A 17,023-nucleotide genomic window follows, 5' to 3' on the forward strand; every position below is an offset into this window, starting at 1 on the left:
TTTATATAAATGAACAAATGTGATTCATATAAAAAAAAAAAAAAAAAAAAGATTATTGACTTGCCAGTAAAATCCATTTCTTGGGAGTACAGTACAGGACACAGGCAGATTCAGAGAAGATGGAGCAATATGCAGGTATAATCAGGTGATTGGACACTGGCTGGAGCTGTGAGGTCCCTCACATAACCCTTCCCACTCCAGGAAATTCTCAGTTTAGTTTTAGCAAGCAATAGAGGACAGAGAGGGGAGGTTGCTGTATCCTGTACTGTACTCTAGGAAAAGTATTTCACTGCTAAGCCAAAAATATTATTTTCTTGATCACGCAGTGCAGGATATAGACAGATTCAGAGAGGTGGGCAACACAGCAAAACAACTGCCAACAGGTCCACATAACAGAACAGCAACCTGCCAAAACTAGCATTGGAAGATGCCCAACATCTTACAATCCTAGGTGAGCATATCAACAGAAAACCACGTGGCAGCCTTGCAAATCTGCAATGCAGATGCTCGGTACTGAAAGTTGGAGAAGCACCGACATATCTAGCAGAGTGCACCTCCCACAGGAAAAGACAGAGCCTTCCCTTTCACATGATAGACATACACCATGAACTGTCTGATCCACCTCGAGATGGTGGAACAAGATACAGAAAGCCCCCTGCAAGGGACAAAGATGTAGCCGATGGATAGACTAGAAAACATGAACCACATCTTAACAGTGGAGAGAGACTTCATTATACACGATAGTGTATAGGTCGTGAGGACGCAGAGGGAAATTCGCAAGAGTGGAGGAGGAGAAAGGCTGAAGGGATAGGTTTAGGAGCCATCATTGCAGTTCGGGTGAGAATAGCTCTGTTAGTTTAGCTTCCTATACAAAATGAGCACTTAACCCTTGCAGTGTAGGGTTAGCTGAACTGCAAGGGTTATGATTTTATTTTCCCGGAGTTTTTATTTAAGGTTTAACAAATAGAGAGCAGTTAGGGTTTCGGTTTACCCTAACTGTTCTCAATCTCATTCAGACAGTGTGCAATCAGATCAGAAGGAAATGGGCAAAAAGAGCGTAAAATTATGTCTTCAGTAATGAGGAAGGAACACACCGCCCTGGGAAGAAAGTAAAACATCCATAATTGGCAGGGAGGGGGGCGCATTAAGGAACCTGGCCTTTGGGCAGCAGAGAGAATAAATCCGGCCCTGAATGCACAGCAGTAGGTCTTAGTGATGAGACCCCTTTTCCTAAAACTGATCTTAGTAGACATGCTACTGCCCTCAGAAAGGTCATCTTTGCTAAGGGATAGGAAAGAGCAGAGGCTGCCGTGAATCTCCAGGCCTTGGTGAGCCTGTGCGTTACTCAGCGTGTAAAAGGTCACTCATCCAAAGTAATGCAGGAACACAGGCTGCAATAAATCGCCAAGGTTTGGTGACCAAGGTATGACACTAAGCATGCAAGTAGCTGTGGCAGTGAATCCCAAAAGACATGCAATCTGGTGTGACACTGCCAAAAGCATGTAGTCATGTAGCTGGCTGTGCAGAGGGATATGACCAGTAGGAGGAGCCAGCCCCTCGGCAATCTTACTGTGCAACATCCTAGTGGCAGAACATACAGACACGGGCAAATTTGTTGATACCCTAACAGCTCATATAAAGCTTAATTAATTTCTGAAAAGTGATGAATGTATGCCAGAGAAAAGCAACGAAAGTGTGAAACTTAATGTTCCTGTGACTGCAGTTGCAAATATTAAGAGGTTTAAGGTCGAGGGCAGTGTAGTCAACTTCCCTGGACAAGGCCTCAACAGGAAAATCAACCCCAGATTAAATAAAAAGTAATGTGGATAAGAAAATTGGGGCAGTTGCAAATGTTTACGTCGCATGATATTAGTGCAACTCTTTATCAAACCCAAAATTTCTGTAAAAATTACACTTAAATTAGTGTCCAAAAAAACAAAATACCACTTTTTTGTAAAACATAAAAGATGAGGTTATGACGAGTAAATATATACCCAACATGCCTAGCTTAAAAACTGAGTGCGCCCTTGAAACCGAGACAAAATACGGTACCCCAAATTGTTCATAGGCAATGCTTTAAAAGCCTGTACAGATCATCAGTTTAGAATTAACTGTGAATATTGGCCAAAGAACTAATGTTCCCTGGCGCACGCAGTGATACCTAGCGCGCAGCACAATCAACGTTTTTGTATGTAGGCGCACCCGACACATGTTTACATTACTATGCGTGTTCGCGTGGGCCTCTATTTTTAAATTTTACTTTAATTTTTATTTTTTTTAACAGAACTGCTTCCAGCGTAACTTAGTTGACAGCTTAAGGGTTAAAGGCATGCAAAAAAACACCCAAGTACAGTATGCTTAAAAACCCATCAAATTTGCCTGCATTTTTAGCACACAAGTGTAAATAGGTCTGTACAGTGTACTTTTTCTTACTTGTCTTCTCCTAGAACAACACCAAATCCAGCATGTTCCACTCTTGTCACCTTCGGGTCATACCAGGCAATCATCTGTCCAGCTGAATACACATTCTGTAAATGTATGCCCTAGAAAACAGCAGATAATATTAAGTCCTTCATAGTCAAAGAAATCCGGCGGCACACCACTAAACATTTCTGGAAAGCTGATGCTTTATTCAAACATCCCGTCCAAGGCCAGCCTCCTTGACGCGTTTAACTCAATCACGGGCTTAGCCGTAGATATTAAGTCTTTGTCACACCTAACACAACACCATCTCTGAGATTAATCAAAAAGTATACAGTGTAAAGTCCTACTTAAATAAGGAATTTTATTTATATTTAGGTAAGCCCGGACACTAAACAGTTGACAGTAGATTTGAAGAGGACTGTAATATTAACTGGCCACACAATATAATCTGCTTGTACAAATCATCTTTATGTTTACTATATAGTGCAGAAGCCTACCTAATTGCAGGTGGTAATTCGGAAATAGTTCACACAGATCATAGGAAAAATTCTCAAAGACAAATGTACTCAATGCAAAATAAAACTTTTAAAAAAATAGAGTTGAAAGCCCAATTGAGGTTTTGCCAGCAAGTAGACAAGTATTTACTAGTAAGGGAAAAACTTACATGTGCAAATACTACTGTTTAAACACCTTTTATTGATCCCCAGTGCTGACTAAAACAACCAATAAATAGGCAGCAGACTGCAAAGAATGACTGATGTGAGAGAGCAGCAATGTCTGTACAGCAGTTTGATATGCTCAGTCTCCACCCCCTTCTTGTCAGGACTACAGACATGCAATCACCAACGCCTCCTTAGGAGAGCCCAGCAATGTCAGGAAGTAGAGAACTGGAAGGTGGACTTCTATAGTGCCTCCTTTTAGGCACCCCCTTGTTGAGTCCATACCATTCTTGTGGTCTCAGACTGATCTCACAGGGCTTAGTACTGGAGAGCTGATTGCTCTGACAAAATTCCCTTGCCCCTTCAAGATTATTCAGACTTCTTGCCTCAGGGGCTCCTGTTCCACCCTACCTCTCAGTAGCTGGAATTATGGCACACCCAGGTACTGAGGGAATGGGACTATCTGAGGCTGATAATTCCCATCATGGTCTGGGCTTGTAAGACCTTGCCCCATGACAAGTAGAATTGTAGCTGCCAAGTCTTCTCTGCAACAAAGTGTAATGTGGAGCAATCCATCCCTAAAATTTGCAGTAGAAACACTCAAGTGCGCTCTCTCTGTGCCTCTCTTTTCAAATCACCTGCTCTCTGTATACATTATAGATTAGAGGACTGGAAGCCTGCCAAGACATTGCTGGGAGGAGGGAGCTGAGCTGCTGAAAGTAGAAAATTCAGTGCTGCTGTAAACTGAGTACGAATCACTCCATGGTGACTGCAGCTACAGAGATCTACGAGGGCTTGTTTCAAAGCTCATTTACTGCTTGTTAAGAATGTCAATAACCTGGTCTTTGGTTTGCTTTACAATCACAGTGCCCACCTCCATTTTCATTCATCCAAGAGTGGAAAAATGGAGCTGCCATTTCCAGTACCTAACTGTTTTTGCAGTGTTCCACATGTGCATGACTGTTCAAGCCACATGGATCGTATAAACAGTAACACTTTTTTTTTACAGAAGGGGTTTTAATATTTGGGGGTTGTGTTAATCTAGATGCAAAAAGTGCCTAAAGTGACATTAAAGTCACACATTTTTTTAGTCACCCCCTTTCCCCCAATCTCAGTAAGGGCTTACCTTAAATGTTGCCTGTTGACCTGATCATCTTCCTTCCACTTGTATTGAGAAGTCCTTCCAGCGCTGGTGCCTGGTCTTTGATCCAGCACAGACTCCTCGGGTCCCAAGGTGTCTGTCCAACATGCACACTCACGGCTGCATGTATTCATCTCCGCTGTGTCTCTCCTCTTCAACCCGCCGAAGATCTCTACTGCACATGCGCCCGCCTCATCATCCTGCTCGGCCACTTGAGAAGTTCCAGATCTTCAGACGGGAGCGGGCGGTAATTACCTTTTTGGTAACTTTCGTTGTTTTTAATGTTTTTGCATATATCTACTGCTTGCTAGCAGTAGATATATGCAAAACAAAAAGTGTGTTTAATTATACTTCAAAAGAGTTGTTGTGACCAGGTATACTACAGTTCATGTTATCTTAACTATAATGATGGCTTACTTTGCTTCTATATCTTTAATGCATCATGTCTCACCTGTCCACTATCTACCACATAAATAATAATATCAGCTTTTTCTTCTACAAGTCTCTGTTTTAAAGCTGCCAGGTCAGATGTATCATAGGTAAAACCGCCATCAGATTTCACAATTGTTAAAGGCACAGTGCATCCAGGAGGAAAAACAACTTTTCTTCCATCATCAATCTCTACGAGACCTACAAGAAAAAAAAATGATATACAATTAATACTACAGGGACACAAAAGTAAATTTAAATACCAGTAAGGTTCAAGAGCCATGATAGCATTTCAAATATGAGCTTATTAATTTGGCAATAATTTTTAGAATACAGAAGGACAAACAAGGCTTTCTTTTGGTCGTATTGTAAAAGGTACAGAATACCTGGAGGACACAGCTCTGGTTTAATCATTGAATGAGTATATCATCACCTGCAGGAGTAGGCCACTAGGTGCAGGGAAAAAAAAGAAAAAGACAGCCGAGAGGGTGGCCCCTGCTGATGGACAAAACCCTATTCACAGCAGTGGACAGCTCAGTTACATGGCAAGGCAGTGAAAATAACACGAAAAGTATTTACACATAAGGGCAGCAGACTGTCCGCCAGTCAATGCAGTGAAAAGGATTTTGCGGAGAGAATAAAAAAATACTACTTTCTCTTTCATTCATTGTGTTTACAACTCTATATATAGAGCGGATAACATTTTCAGCAAGAATGAGAGTCTTGGATGCAGGACAATTTTATCATTATGAAGCATCAAATATGGCGGCCTGCAGGACAAAACCACCAGTTTCGATACCCTGCCTGCCAAAGTAATGGCAACCAAAAAAGCAATTTTCTGAGATAACGTTAGCAGTGGGATTGTTCCAATTACTTCAAAAGGGAAGTTTTTGCAACATGAGAATGAATACAAGACTAAGGTTGCGTCTGGGCAAAAGTGTGCTCCACCCAGGAAATGAAGCCCTCCAACATAGCTGCCAGGGAATCCAGGAATGTGGACAATGCAGGGAGACCTGAGGGTGGGAAAGGGAAACCCTAGGATGGGAGTGATACCTTACAGATGTTGCATAATGGCTCCCCAGCAGCCCCTTGAATAACATTGTACCACACTTGGGATGAAAAAGGGGATCATTGTCTTGCAGGCCCCCCTTCTCTAGGCTATTCTGAATTGCCTACGTTGAAGATTTTCATCACTGTTTATTGTGCTTGAGCAGACTGACTAATGGCAATTTATGCAGCATTTGAAAAAAAAAATCCTGACCTTTCTCTTCAAACTCCTTCACAACTAGGATCATTTTATCTTGGTAGTAGGATTCCCCTCTGTCAATGATGCGGATATCCAGACAGTCATAAATTTTCTGAAATTCTGAAAGTCAAAATCAGAACTTTAAAACTAGAAGATTGTTCATGCTACAATAACAGAGCTCTCAAAATGTTAACAGACACCTTTTAGGAATATGATAATCAAATATATAACTACCACTGCCAAACAGATGAATCTAAACATGCAGTTGACTATACATACAAATCTTTATTACCAATTTGCAAGGTAAAGACATATATAATGAAGTCAAGTCAGTTTACTTTTAGATTCCTAAATCCATTGTCCAATATTAGTTGGTTTACTGTTATCATGTTTGAGTTTGAGTTGGCAAAAAGAAGAAATGTACACAGAGGGACGACCAAAGCAGCTGGTTGATATGTACATATAAGTGCACTTGGGGGTAAAGGAGAACTATGGAATAACCTTTTTTGCCCATCGTTCTCGTCAGGGTCACGAGAGGACATATACTGACAGTCACCTCTCTGCAGGTAGAGTATCAGGATGTCAGTGATCAGCGGTTATGTGTTCGCTGACTTCCTGATCAATAGAGCCGACTTGTGACAGCTTCAGTGTTACAGGTCGGCTTGATTTATGGGGGATGAGTGTTTTTTTACTCACCGCATAATTCTCCTCTAAGGGCTTGTTCACACAATGTCCGTACTAGATTTGGAGCAGATCTGCAAACGCAGTGCAGAGCATTTTTGCAGAGTTTTTACTGTGATTTTTTTTCTTAGCTTTTTAGGTGCAGTCAAGTGTATTCCAGTGCGTTTGCTTCATTTGCATGCCTTCCAGACCAGAGATAATGAGACAAGCAGTATTTTTTTGTCTGCACCGGGAAAGGACTGTGCTGGTGTGAACAGAGACCAGAAATACCATAGGGATGCAATGGGATGCTTTTTTGGTCCGGGAACAAACTGTTCTGGTTGGACATGATCCGGACATAGTGTGAACAAGCCCTAAGGCCAGGTTTACATAATTTTCCGGACCACATCTGGAACGAGGTGCATTGCGGTTTGCAGCTTTTTTTAAAGCTTAAAATGGGCTTATAGGTGCGTTTGTATGCGTTTCAGTGCATTCCAGACCAGAGAAAATGAGAAGAGCAGTATTTTTCTGGTCTGGACCGGAACGGACAGGGCTGGTGTGAACAGAGCCCAGAAATTCCATAGGGATACAATGGAATGCTTTTTGGTCCGGGAACAAACTGTTCTTGTCTGGACATGGTCCGGACATGGTGTGAACAAGCCCTTAAGGACAACCATGTGATCTCTGCTGAGATTACTAAAGCATTTAGAAACAACCAGAAAACAGCAGACAATATTCTCTGTATGTTCAAATAAATAAGAGTAACGGTCCAAATATCTTTTAGTAATGTAATGCAATAAATATGTTTCATCTTGCTTAATGGCAATAATAATTACAGTACTGAAAAGCAAAAGTATTGCGAGTTTAAAAAATGATGAAATGTGTCACAAAATTTGCAATAAAGAGCAAAAAAAGCTTTTCTGCTACTTTTTCAGTTGATTAAAGGGTACGAACCTCTGTCAACTTACTGATGTGCCCCTTCGGAGAGACTGACAGAGAACCAAGCAGCTCAGCAGAAGGTATCTAAATACTGGAGTAACCCATGTTAGAGAAATTAGTGGGTGATTCAACCCACTTACCAACATTTATTCATATCTTAAACCCAAATAATGGTTAGACTGAACTTTAAAGAATGTTTACTTTTCAACATAGCACCTTGAGCAGATAAGTGGGGTGGTCCCTAGATCAGGTTGTATTGTTTAAGTGCACTGTGATAGTCAGAGTGGTCTGGAAGAAGACTGTTGTGACTTCACAAGACTAGCTAACATAATTCCACAGCCTTTGTCAGGTCAAAATAGTTCAGCTTTAATTCTAGGAGAGTGATATGACAGAAGGTCACCTTTACGGGAGACATCACATATCAAGTTCCATGCCTTTATGATATCAGGTTGCTTGCTCTGCAGCTGTACCACACAAAGATATGCTCGCTTTTTAAATCCCTCGTCCTCATCAAACCTCTTTTTAGATTCCTGCATTTGAAACATGAAAACAAATATTGCATCAGCAAAATTCTACACTGCTTTAATATATGCTAGGTGCTTTCATTGCAAGAAACTTTTCTTCAAATTAAACAAAATCATGACAAATACTGCAAAATCCCTACCTTTTGGAAATGCTCTGAAAGAGCATGAACTACATTATTTCGCTTGTCATTTTTGTTTATTTGAAATTAACTTAAACAACAGCATTAAAAAAAGAAAAGCCATGTACTGTATATCAGTGATCTTAGCACTCATTAAATGCAGCCTTATATATACCAATGCCTGTTCATTGAACAGTAAAAATCTAAAAGTGCTCTCTAACAGTATACTAAGCAAAAATACTACAAGGGTAACTAGGTAATAAAAATTAATTACATTCCTATAACTGGGATGAACTGCAAAGTACATCACCAAACATCTCTCAGTACAGGTAGATTACCGTATGTAATTGTGAAGGGATTTTTCTTTAAACATAACCTTATTTAGCATACATTTCTACTGTAAGCAATTCACAGTATACACACAATACGCTACTCAGGCATTATAAAATGTGAGCTAGGTAGGATAATGGTATTTACCTTCCTAGTGCCTGTGTTAGAAAATACATCATTTAAATTGACAGTTCTAGTTTCCATAAATGACAAAATGTCCATACCAGGTGCAAAGTCTAAATTTAGATTTTGAAGCCGGTATGGACATTTTTACATTCAATGGTATTTAACTGTGATAAAGAGTGGAGGGCAGGACTGTGTGACACAAGCCAAGAATAAGATTAACAAATTAGGATGCAAGTCCAATATTAGCAGGGCCTACAATGTGGTCACAACTGTGGTCATGCAAAGATTGGTAAATATTGCAGTGCTAGATTGAACATGTTCACAGACAAGTTTAGAGACCAGTGGAGCGAATGAACAAACCTGAGCTAGACCCAAAATGACAAATTATATGTGAATAGGATACCTTGTAAAAAGCCTGGAGGTCTCCAATAGGTGGTGAGACAGATAGATAATTGGGGAATTTATCTTGCAGGTGAGCTATAAGCATGCCAAACTGAGTACCCCAATCACCTAAATGATTTATCCTAAAAGAGAGAAAGAGAAAAAAAAGTTAAAGAAAAAACCTGAAAATAATCATCCGGACTTATGTATGGCTACTTACTGCCTATTACAAAAATGTATAACCTAGTCAAAAAAAACCCTATTAACAGGGAAACTAGAATCATATGGAAATGTTACAGACATGGATTTTCCCTCTGATGAATGAATGACAGTGAACAGCAAAAAGGTTAATTCCTTATTTACAGTACACCTGAACCTGAAATCTCACATAAACTTAACATGTTACTAGAATTTCAAAAGCATTTTTCCATATTTTAAATTTGTAGTTTTTATTAGCTGCTGATTCTGCCATTAAGGTCCTTGTTCCGGCACTTTCCCTTACGGGGTGACAATTGTCACTCAATTGTGCTCCTGTTAGGTCAACCACAGACAAGAGCCACGGTTGTCACTATTGGGAAACCAAAGCAGACCAATAATGTGCAGGACCGAGTTCATAAAGCCAGGAAGCGGCTGAAACGGACTGGAGACCAGCAGTACTGAGATGCAAGTAGGGGTTAAAAAAACAGAGTTCTTGGGAGAGTGATTTATGTATAATATGTAAAGACAAAAAAAAAAAAGAAAAACGCACCTGTGAGCGGGAAATTGCCGTTTTTTAAAAACAGGCAGCGATGCCCGATACCATACAAGCGATCCGCCGGCGGATCGCGTGTATGGGGTGCCGATCGGTGCCCCCCCCAGTCTAAACACCTGGTCTTGAAGTGGTTAAAGGATAACTGCCTTTTAATTTACTCCCCTCTCCTACTAACCCCTTTTCAAATAACCCCAAAGACACTATAGCCTTCACTTGGCGGGCACAACAGTTACAGCAAAGCCCCGCTATTATCTGCAAAGCCACACCTACTCTTGACTTAGGTCTTTTTGAACATGTGTACAGCTTCAAACACCAGAATTGCTCTCCAATATTTTTAGTGAATAAGCAATGCCAAAAAGTGACACACATTTCAAATGCAATATATGCAGAAAAATCTGTTTGAGAAAAAAATGGGGAATTTAACATTTTTATGCAGCTAAGCAGATGTTCACAATTCTTAATTATTTAGAAAAAAAATCCCCCAGTGTCTGGTTCTTTATATGGATAAAACTTAGATACATCTTACCTGAGAACCTCATGTCCGACAAACTCAAATAACCGGGATACACTGTCACCAATTATGGTAGAGCGAAGGTGGCCCACATGCATTTCTTTGGCAATGTTAGGAGAAGAAAAATCAACAACAACCTGGAACAAAGACATTGTTACAGTTTGTTGGGAGACAAAAAAAAGCACATGTCAACAAAGATAATCAAACATCCCAAATAAAAAATTTTTTAGTCACTATAAAATCTCTACCATGAAATTTAGGGGCACAGGAGTTCATTAAGAAACAATGGGATTATTCTGGTACCTGCAAGGAGAATGAACACTAAGCACAAAACAATTGTAGGCCAGCTCTTAGACCCCGTTCACATTGAGCGATTTATCGCGCGGTAATTCACGTGGTATATTGCGCTCCAATGCAATCCAATGGGGCAAAGGGTCCTGCTGTCGCGGGTCGTGTGTCGCTACAGCAGGACCCTTTTTGGAGCGGATTTAGCCGCGATTCAAGCTTGCTCAATGCAAGCTTGAACGCGACATCGCGCGCCAAATCTCGCGATGTCGTGCAATATGCAAATCGCGCGACAAACGCGCGATTTGCATATTGCGCAGTGGGAACGGGACCTTAGAGGTATATATCCTGTCACACCTGTCATGCTTCTATTGCGTGCCCTTCAATGCATTTTTCCGGGAAATACAAAGAAATGTTTACGGTAAAAACAAAAATCATGTTTCTTTTATTGTTCATTAAGGGACACAGAATTCAATACTGGAACTACGGCATGATCCCAAGCAGACCCCAACAGAGGGGTGTGAAATCACAACAAATAAAAGGTGATTAAAAAAAAACCTCCCATGGTAGCTTGCAGAATGTTGCAGCCACATCGGGCATCAGCAGGGGGTTACATGTCCATTTGGTGAAACTTAGATAAAGCATGGCCAAAAGACCAAGTAGCAGACTCACAGACCTGAGAAACAGAGACCCAATGCCGAAAAAGCCTAAGAAACATCCTAGTTGAGTAAGCTTTATGAGGAAAAGGGAGGACATTATCTTTCGAAGTAAATGCCTCAAAATTGGTCTTGTGAATAAAACAATAACTGGTGGAAATGAAAGCTTTGGAACTTTGCCTAGGTCCCTCCATAAAAAGAAAAAAAATATCAGAATTTCTGTAGGAGGGTCTGGACACATCAACTGGAATGGTCCTCATGACATTCAGGCATCTGAGAGAAATATCTTTGTGGTGAACTGGTCGGGGACATCAGGAGGGTAAAACAATGTCCTTATTCAAATAAAGGGCAAAGACCTTCTTGGGCAACAAGGAAAGTCTAGGCCTCAAAACCTCATTGTTCTTGTGGAGAACTAAAAAGGGTTCCTTAGAGGACAGTGCCGCCAGTTCTGAGACCCTCCAAGCCTAGGTAATTGCCACAAGGAAAGTCACCTTGTGGGATTGTGTGAACAGATTATAAATATACCTCCTCCTTAAACTGGTTTCTGGCGAACTGATTAAGAACAGATTCAGAAAACAATGCTTGAAAAGAGGTTTGACAGGAGGTGACATCAGCAACCCCCTGAACAAAGTTATCAATTAGGGAACTGGACAGCATAGACTTCTGAAAGAGAAAAGCCAAGGCCAAGCACAGACCCCTGGTGGTACTCAAGGACAGATGCTGGTAGACTCCAGCTAAAGGAAGGAAAGTATCCACCATATGGAGAACAAGTAAGGATAAAATCCTCTAGATTCACACCAATGGAACTAGGTCAAGTAGTAAACCATATGGGAAGTGGACTCTCATGCCTTTAATATAGGTGAAATCACAGACTTCGAGATACTCCTATCAGATTCGGGCTTCAACAGCCTGCCATGCAAGAAGCATGTGCAAAATAGGGGCGCGCAGCTACAGATCTGGATGATCTTGCGGTGGCCACGGAGCAGATGAATTAGAGTACCACACTTTCCCTGCCAATGCCAGAGCTACAGGAAGGACTGGAATGCCCTCCACTTTGATCCAGTGAAGGAAGAGAGGTAATAACTAATTACTTTAGTCAGATGACTGCCATTTACGAGTAATATTCTACATGCGGAGTGCTGGGCTGCAGTGCAGTGTACGAAGTAGGGATCGTACATCGGCTGCAGTGGGGGGATGGGAACGGCAATTCCACCAAAGGTATGACTAGCGGGGAAGGGGGGGGCAGATTTGTGGGGGTCGTTTCTCACATTTGGTGGGAAACTGGAATTACCCTTCAAGCACTTTTTGAGTCAGAATAAAACATGATAGGGATTGTGGGTTGCAACAAATACCTGTGTGTGGTGCTCCAATATACATTTACCACACTAAGTGTTCAGAAACAAATATCGGGCATTGGGAATGTGTCCTGAAGGATTACACAAATCTACCACTGCTTAAAAATTAGACACATGCCATACTGGGTAAGACCATGTTACCTTTTTCTTTTCTCCAATTAAAGGTGGATGAACTCCATTCACCAGCACTTTGGAAAGTTGTTTGGATACAAAATCCTTTCGCAAATGAATATTAATGAATCCTGTTAAAGAAATAAAAAGGAAGAATTTAAACCAACAAAAAAGAATATTGTGGACTGTAAATGACGGAATCCTAATACAGCAGTAAGTTGCAGAGCTTTCTGTGGCCTCTACTCTCTGGATTGAAAATACATTTCTTCTCGCTCTAGTACATCAACAGACGCCTATGGGAACTGCACTGGAAAGCTTCTCATACTCCTCTCTATCCAACCCTAGATGTATAGATCGCAGTTAGGATCCAGCATTTCTTTCAGGCATATCAAACAGTTTTTCCTGAGACAGTGGTCCCACTTCCCTCAGGCCCCCAGCTTGTACTTTTGTTACACAACACATATACAAGGAATATGAATAAAATGGATCTCTCTGAAATGGGACAAATTCTATAATGGTCACATTTAACTGCTCGCTGTCTGTCCGTTATATATAAACATATATATTGCAGGCGTATAACTTATTATTTGCTTGTATTATGCTTGTATGGTGCATAAGGGCATGCACACGTCCAACGACTGATCTCCCCTCCGATCATTGAAGAGGAAGTTATGTGCAATATTCGCTTCCAGTTTCAACCAGAAGCTGGTGAAGAACATCTCTGCTTTGAGAGTCTGTAGGCAATATTGGGGCTCTAATAAGTTATCACCCTAAAGGTGCCTAAACATTCTGAAATTATCGTTCGATCTCCTTCGTGCCATCAAAACCTTGTTCGATTTCTGCTAGAATACCCCCCATCACGCATAGTCCAATGGTGATTTCCAAAATCGTTTGTTAGCAACATTAACTCACCAAATTTTGTCGATCAACAGAACGGATTTTCGTTTGCGCATGTGCAGTGTTCTTGTTGCAATTTTTTTGTACGAAAACGCCACTAATCCATCAATTTTCGTACAATTCAAAAAACGTTTTCATCCTCACCCTCAATAAGAAAAATCTATGGGCGCCTTAACTCTAATGTGACCTCTGCACCCTTATGAAGCTAAAGGAGCACAGATTGCGTGCAATTAGCTTTATCCCGGGCCAGAGCAGCTGGAGATTGACAGCTCTGCACCTGGAAGTTATCAAAGCTGCTTGTTTTTGGGTTTGTTCTTTACAGGGGAGATCATGGATGTTCACTCATGAACTGCCGCACTCCATCCTAACACCCACCGTGATGGTCCCGGGCATCCTCTGCAGCATGTAGAAGTGAATAATCAGCTTGACAGCTGCCCAGAGCACTGCTAATAGAAAGTAGGCAGCCAGACAGTACTGTTGATGCGAGCCTCATGTTGATGGCAGTGAAAGGGTTAAAAGGAATGTCTAAAAAGGCATTTGCCTTAATAAAGAAGTACCAGACAAACTTAACCTCAAAAAACGCATTATCTTATCTATGCTTTTAGTAAATCCATAGCCTTTTGGGAATCTTGTTATTATCACTTAACAGACAGAGGAAGAAAGAGAAAAGAAATGGTCTCAGGTAATATAGATAGAGGTCTTAAAAGGCATTATTTTATGTCTTTTTTCCCATTTCTGTCACTTTTAAAACACTTATCTTCCCTTCACTCTCTCTTGGTGTGGTGTATTATTATGGGGAGGATCTATGTATGCACAGGTTTTTTAAAAGCAACTGCAGGACTCAGACGATCATATAAAATAAATAACAGTGGGGACAAATTTTAAAGGTACAATTAGGCCTGCATAAATGTGCACACATTTTTTTATTTGCATCATCCTGATACATAAATCTAGCTGATAATGGGCACCACTGTCCTTGTTTGCCAGTGGTGTACAAATAAAATAGAGGGAAAGAAATGTGACTGGATCTCAAACAATCAGTACACTTTAATGCTGTTATATAAAAGTCAGCTTATGTTATGTACAAGTACCTATTACTGGAATATGTATTATAAGCACCAGTTTAATGAATATTTTCAGCTGTATAGGTTTTGTACTTCTGAGCATGAAGGTGAAAAAAAAAAGAAGATCCACGCACGTATAATATACTATCTGCAGATAAAATTCTATGCTGATGTTTAAAAATAAACCTTCTGGTGAACCGCCCTTGCATCTTGTCCCCTTTCTTTATGATTCTTTGATTTCGGTAGATTGCGAGGGATCAACATATATTTTGTCTGCTTGGGAACAGGAATTAGATATTGTCCTTTCTGCAGAAGACAGGCTCAAATATTTTTGTTTTACGCATAAACTGTGTACGTCTTCCTCAGTTCAGGAATGCAACGTTAAACTACTGACCCGGTGGTATAGAGCTCCGGTTCCGATGCACAAAATTTACCCATTATATTCATATGTCTGCTGGAGATGTCAGGCTGACGTTGGTACGTTGACCCACTTGGCGAGCCATCCCACACGTTTACTCGAAAGTTTCCTCCACTGAGCTCCATCTTACCTCTAAGATGGCTCTACTATCTGTTTTCCCGGGCCCTATTTCTAAAGCAAAGAAATCCTCCTTCGCTTTTTTGTCAACGCTTCCAGGGCACTCATACCAAGGCACTGGAATTCCCCAGTTGTTCCTTCAATTGCGGAATGGACTGTGGAATTGTGCCGACTGATGAGATCCGAGGCGCTAATAGCTGAACGGTTAAACCAGTCTGACATCTTCTTACCCAGATGGTTGCCCTGGCTTCTGTTAGTGGATTCTGAGGAGTTCCAGACCCGGACATGAACTACTTACTTATTTTTTCAATAGTGTGGCTGCTTTTCTTGTGCTGTTACTTTAGGCAGTCACCTTTCTCCCTTCCCCCTTTGCCTCCCTTTTCTGCTGCTTCTTCTAATAATTTCCTCTCCTTCAGGCTTCGTTCTCTTTCTCTCCCTCTTATTCCCCTGCTCCCTTATTGTTGTTATGTCTAGGCGTGTTTTATATTGTCTATATCTGATAGCTCTGGGGGCTAATCCCTCCTTTGCCCATGCTCTTTAATACTTAGATGAAGCCCATATTTTACACATAATAATCAGTGGTCTAGTGGTAATCCCTTCCTCTATGGGTGGAAGGCTTCTTTTAAATTGACCAACTGTCTCAGCTCTCTCTTTCTTGGAGGGGTGATCCACTTAAAGCGACAGTGGGTTTACTTAATTGCTCTCAGGCACTATTGTTTGTTTTTACTTATGTATTGCGTTGAATTTGATATATTTATCATTCTCTTCGTGTATTTCTTGACATGTTGTGTATTAGAAATCTTTAATAAAAACTATTTCTGCAAAAAATAAAAATAAAGCTGAACCCTGTAAATGTTTTGATCAAAGAGCCCTTAAACGAATAAGCAACCAGGAAAACAGTCACCTTACTAAAGCAAGACAGAGACAATAGTAGGTCTCTACTGGAAGTGACAATGATCACTACATTACCAGGTTATCTGGAAAGGCAGCTTGGAACAGAAAAGGCCTCGTAAGAATGGTACTACTCATTGGACAGGACGTCTTCAAACGAAATATGATTCAGAAATGTGTTAGCTGTGAGCTTTCCATTCCTAAAACATATCTGGGTAGATGTGCTCCTTTACCCTGGGATTCTCAAGAAATGCTTAAATCAGGCTGTCAATTGACTTAATAAGATTTTCCCTCTGAGAGCTCACATTAGCTAACAGAAGATTGAGGTCGGCACTCAATCTATGCGTAACAAATGACCCTGTATGCTTGTGGGAACACCAAGTGTGTCAAATGCGTGGTCCTGCACTGCAATCTGTAGTTCCACCCACTGTCCTCACACCACTACTGGGTCCTGGAGTGACATAAGGCAGCAGCAGGTGGAAAAACAGAGTTCTGACACACCAAGAACTGTGTTGGATGATAAAGATAGTTTGGCTGCTATAGCTCTTGAAGACAGCAAAAATAAAACTCAGGGCCCACCAAACAGGTAAGTCACAATAATATTATTTTGAAAAGAGATTTTTTTTGTTTTGGATGGCAACAGACATTTTAAATATTTTACAATCGCTTTGGATAAATAATATGAAACCAAGTTACAATATTTGTGGAAGATAAATGAAAGCAAACAACACAAATAATTAGGAATGAGTTTGTCCTCATTAAAGTGTTTACTACAATTATAATAATCACAACGTACTATTTGCATACCTGGACCAGCAATATCTGTCTTCTCAATCAAGTCATTGGTAGGAAGGTATTTAACAATTTTTTCAGCCGTTTCACGAGGGTTCACCTTTTGATTGTTTGATTTCAAAATCTGAAAGAAAAGAAAAAAAACGATTAAAAAGGATACACGAGTAAATATAAGAGTGTGTATATATCTATATATA

General features: G+C 40.6%; 1 protein-coding gene across 2 annotated transcripts in view; it reads right to left on the reverse strand.

Annotated features, from left to right (window-relative positions):
- The window catches only part of RARS (arginyl-tRNA synthetase), a 32,068-nt gene that overhangs the window by 7,430 nt on the left and 7,615 nt on the right, over positions 1 to 17,023 (reverse strand). For both annotated transcript variants that reach the window (XM_018562533.1, XM_018562532.1), the window contains 8 exons: positions 16,842 to 16,950; positions 12,678 to 12,778; positions 10,256 to 10,377; positions 9,001 to 9,121; positions 7,899 to 8,028; positions 5,915 to 6,019; positions 4,676 to 4,854; positions 2,434 to 2,543 (listed from right to left, as the gene is read on the reverse strand). In XM_018562533.1, the coding sequence (XP_018418035.1) occupies positions 2,434 to 2,543; positions 4,676 to 4,854; positions 5,915 to 6,019; positions 7,899 to 8,028; positions 9,001 to 9,121; positions 10,256 to 10,377; positions 12,678 to 12,778; positions 16,842 to 16,950 (977 nt within the window). The remainder of the gene's footprint in view (positions 1 to 2,433; positions 2,544 to 4,675; positions 4,855 to 5,914; positions 6,020 to 7,898; positions 8,029 to 9,000; positions 9,122 to 10,255; positions 10,378 to 12,677; positions 12,779 to 16,841; positions 16,951 to 17,023) is intronic.

The sequence above is a fragment of the Nanorana parkeri genome, unplaced genomic scaffold (genome assembly GCF_000935625.1).
Source record: "Nanorana parkeri isolate BGI_ZX_2015 unplaced genomic scaffold, ASM93562v1 scaffold582, whole genome shotgun sequence".
Classification (NCBI taxonomy): Eukaryota; Metazoa; Chordata; class Amphibia; order Anura; family Dicroglossidae; genus Nanorana; species Nanorana parkeri.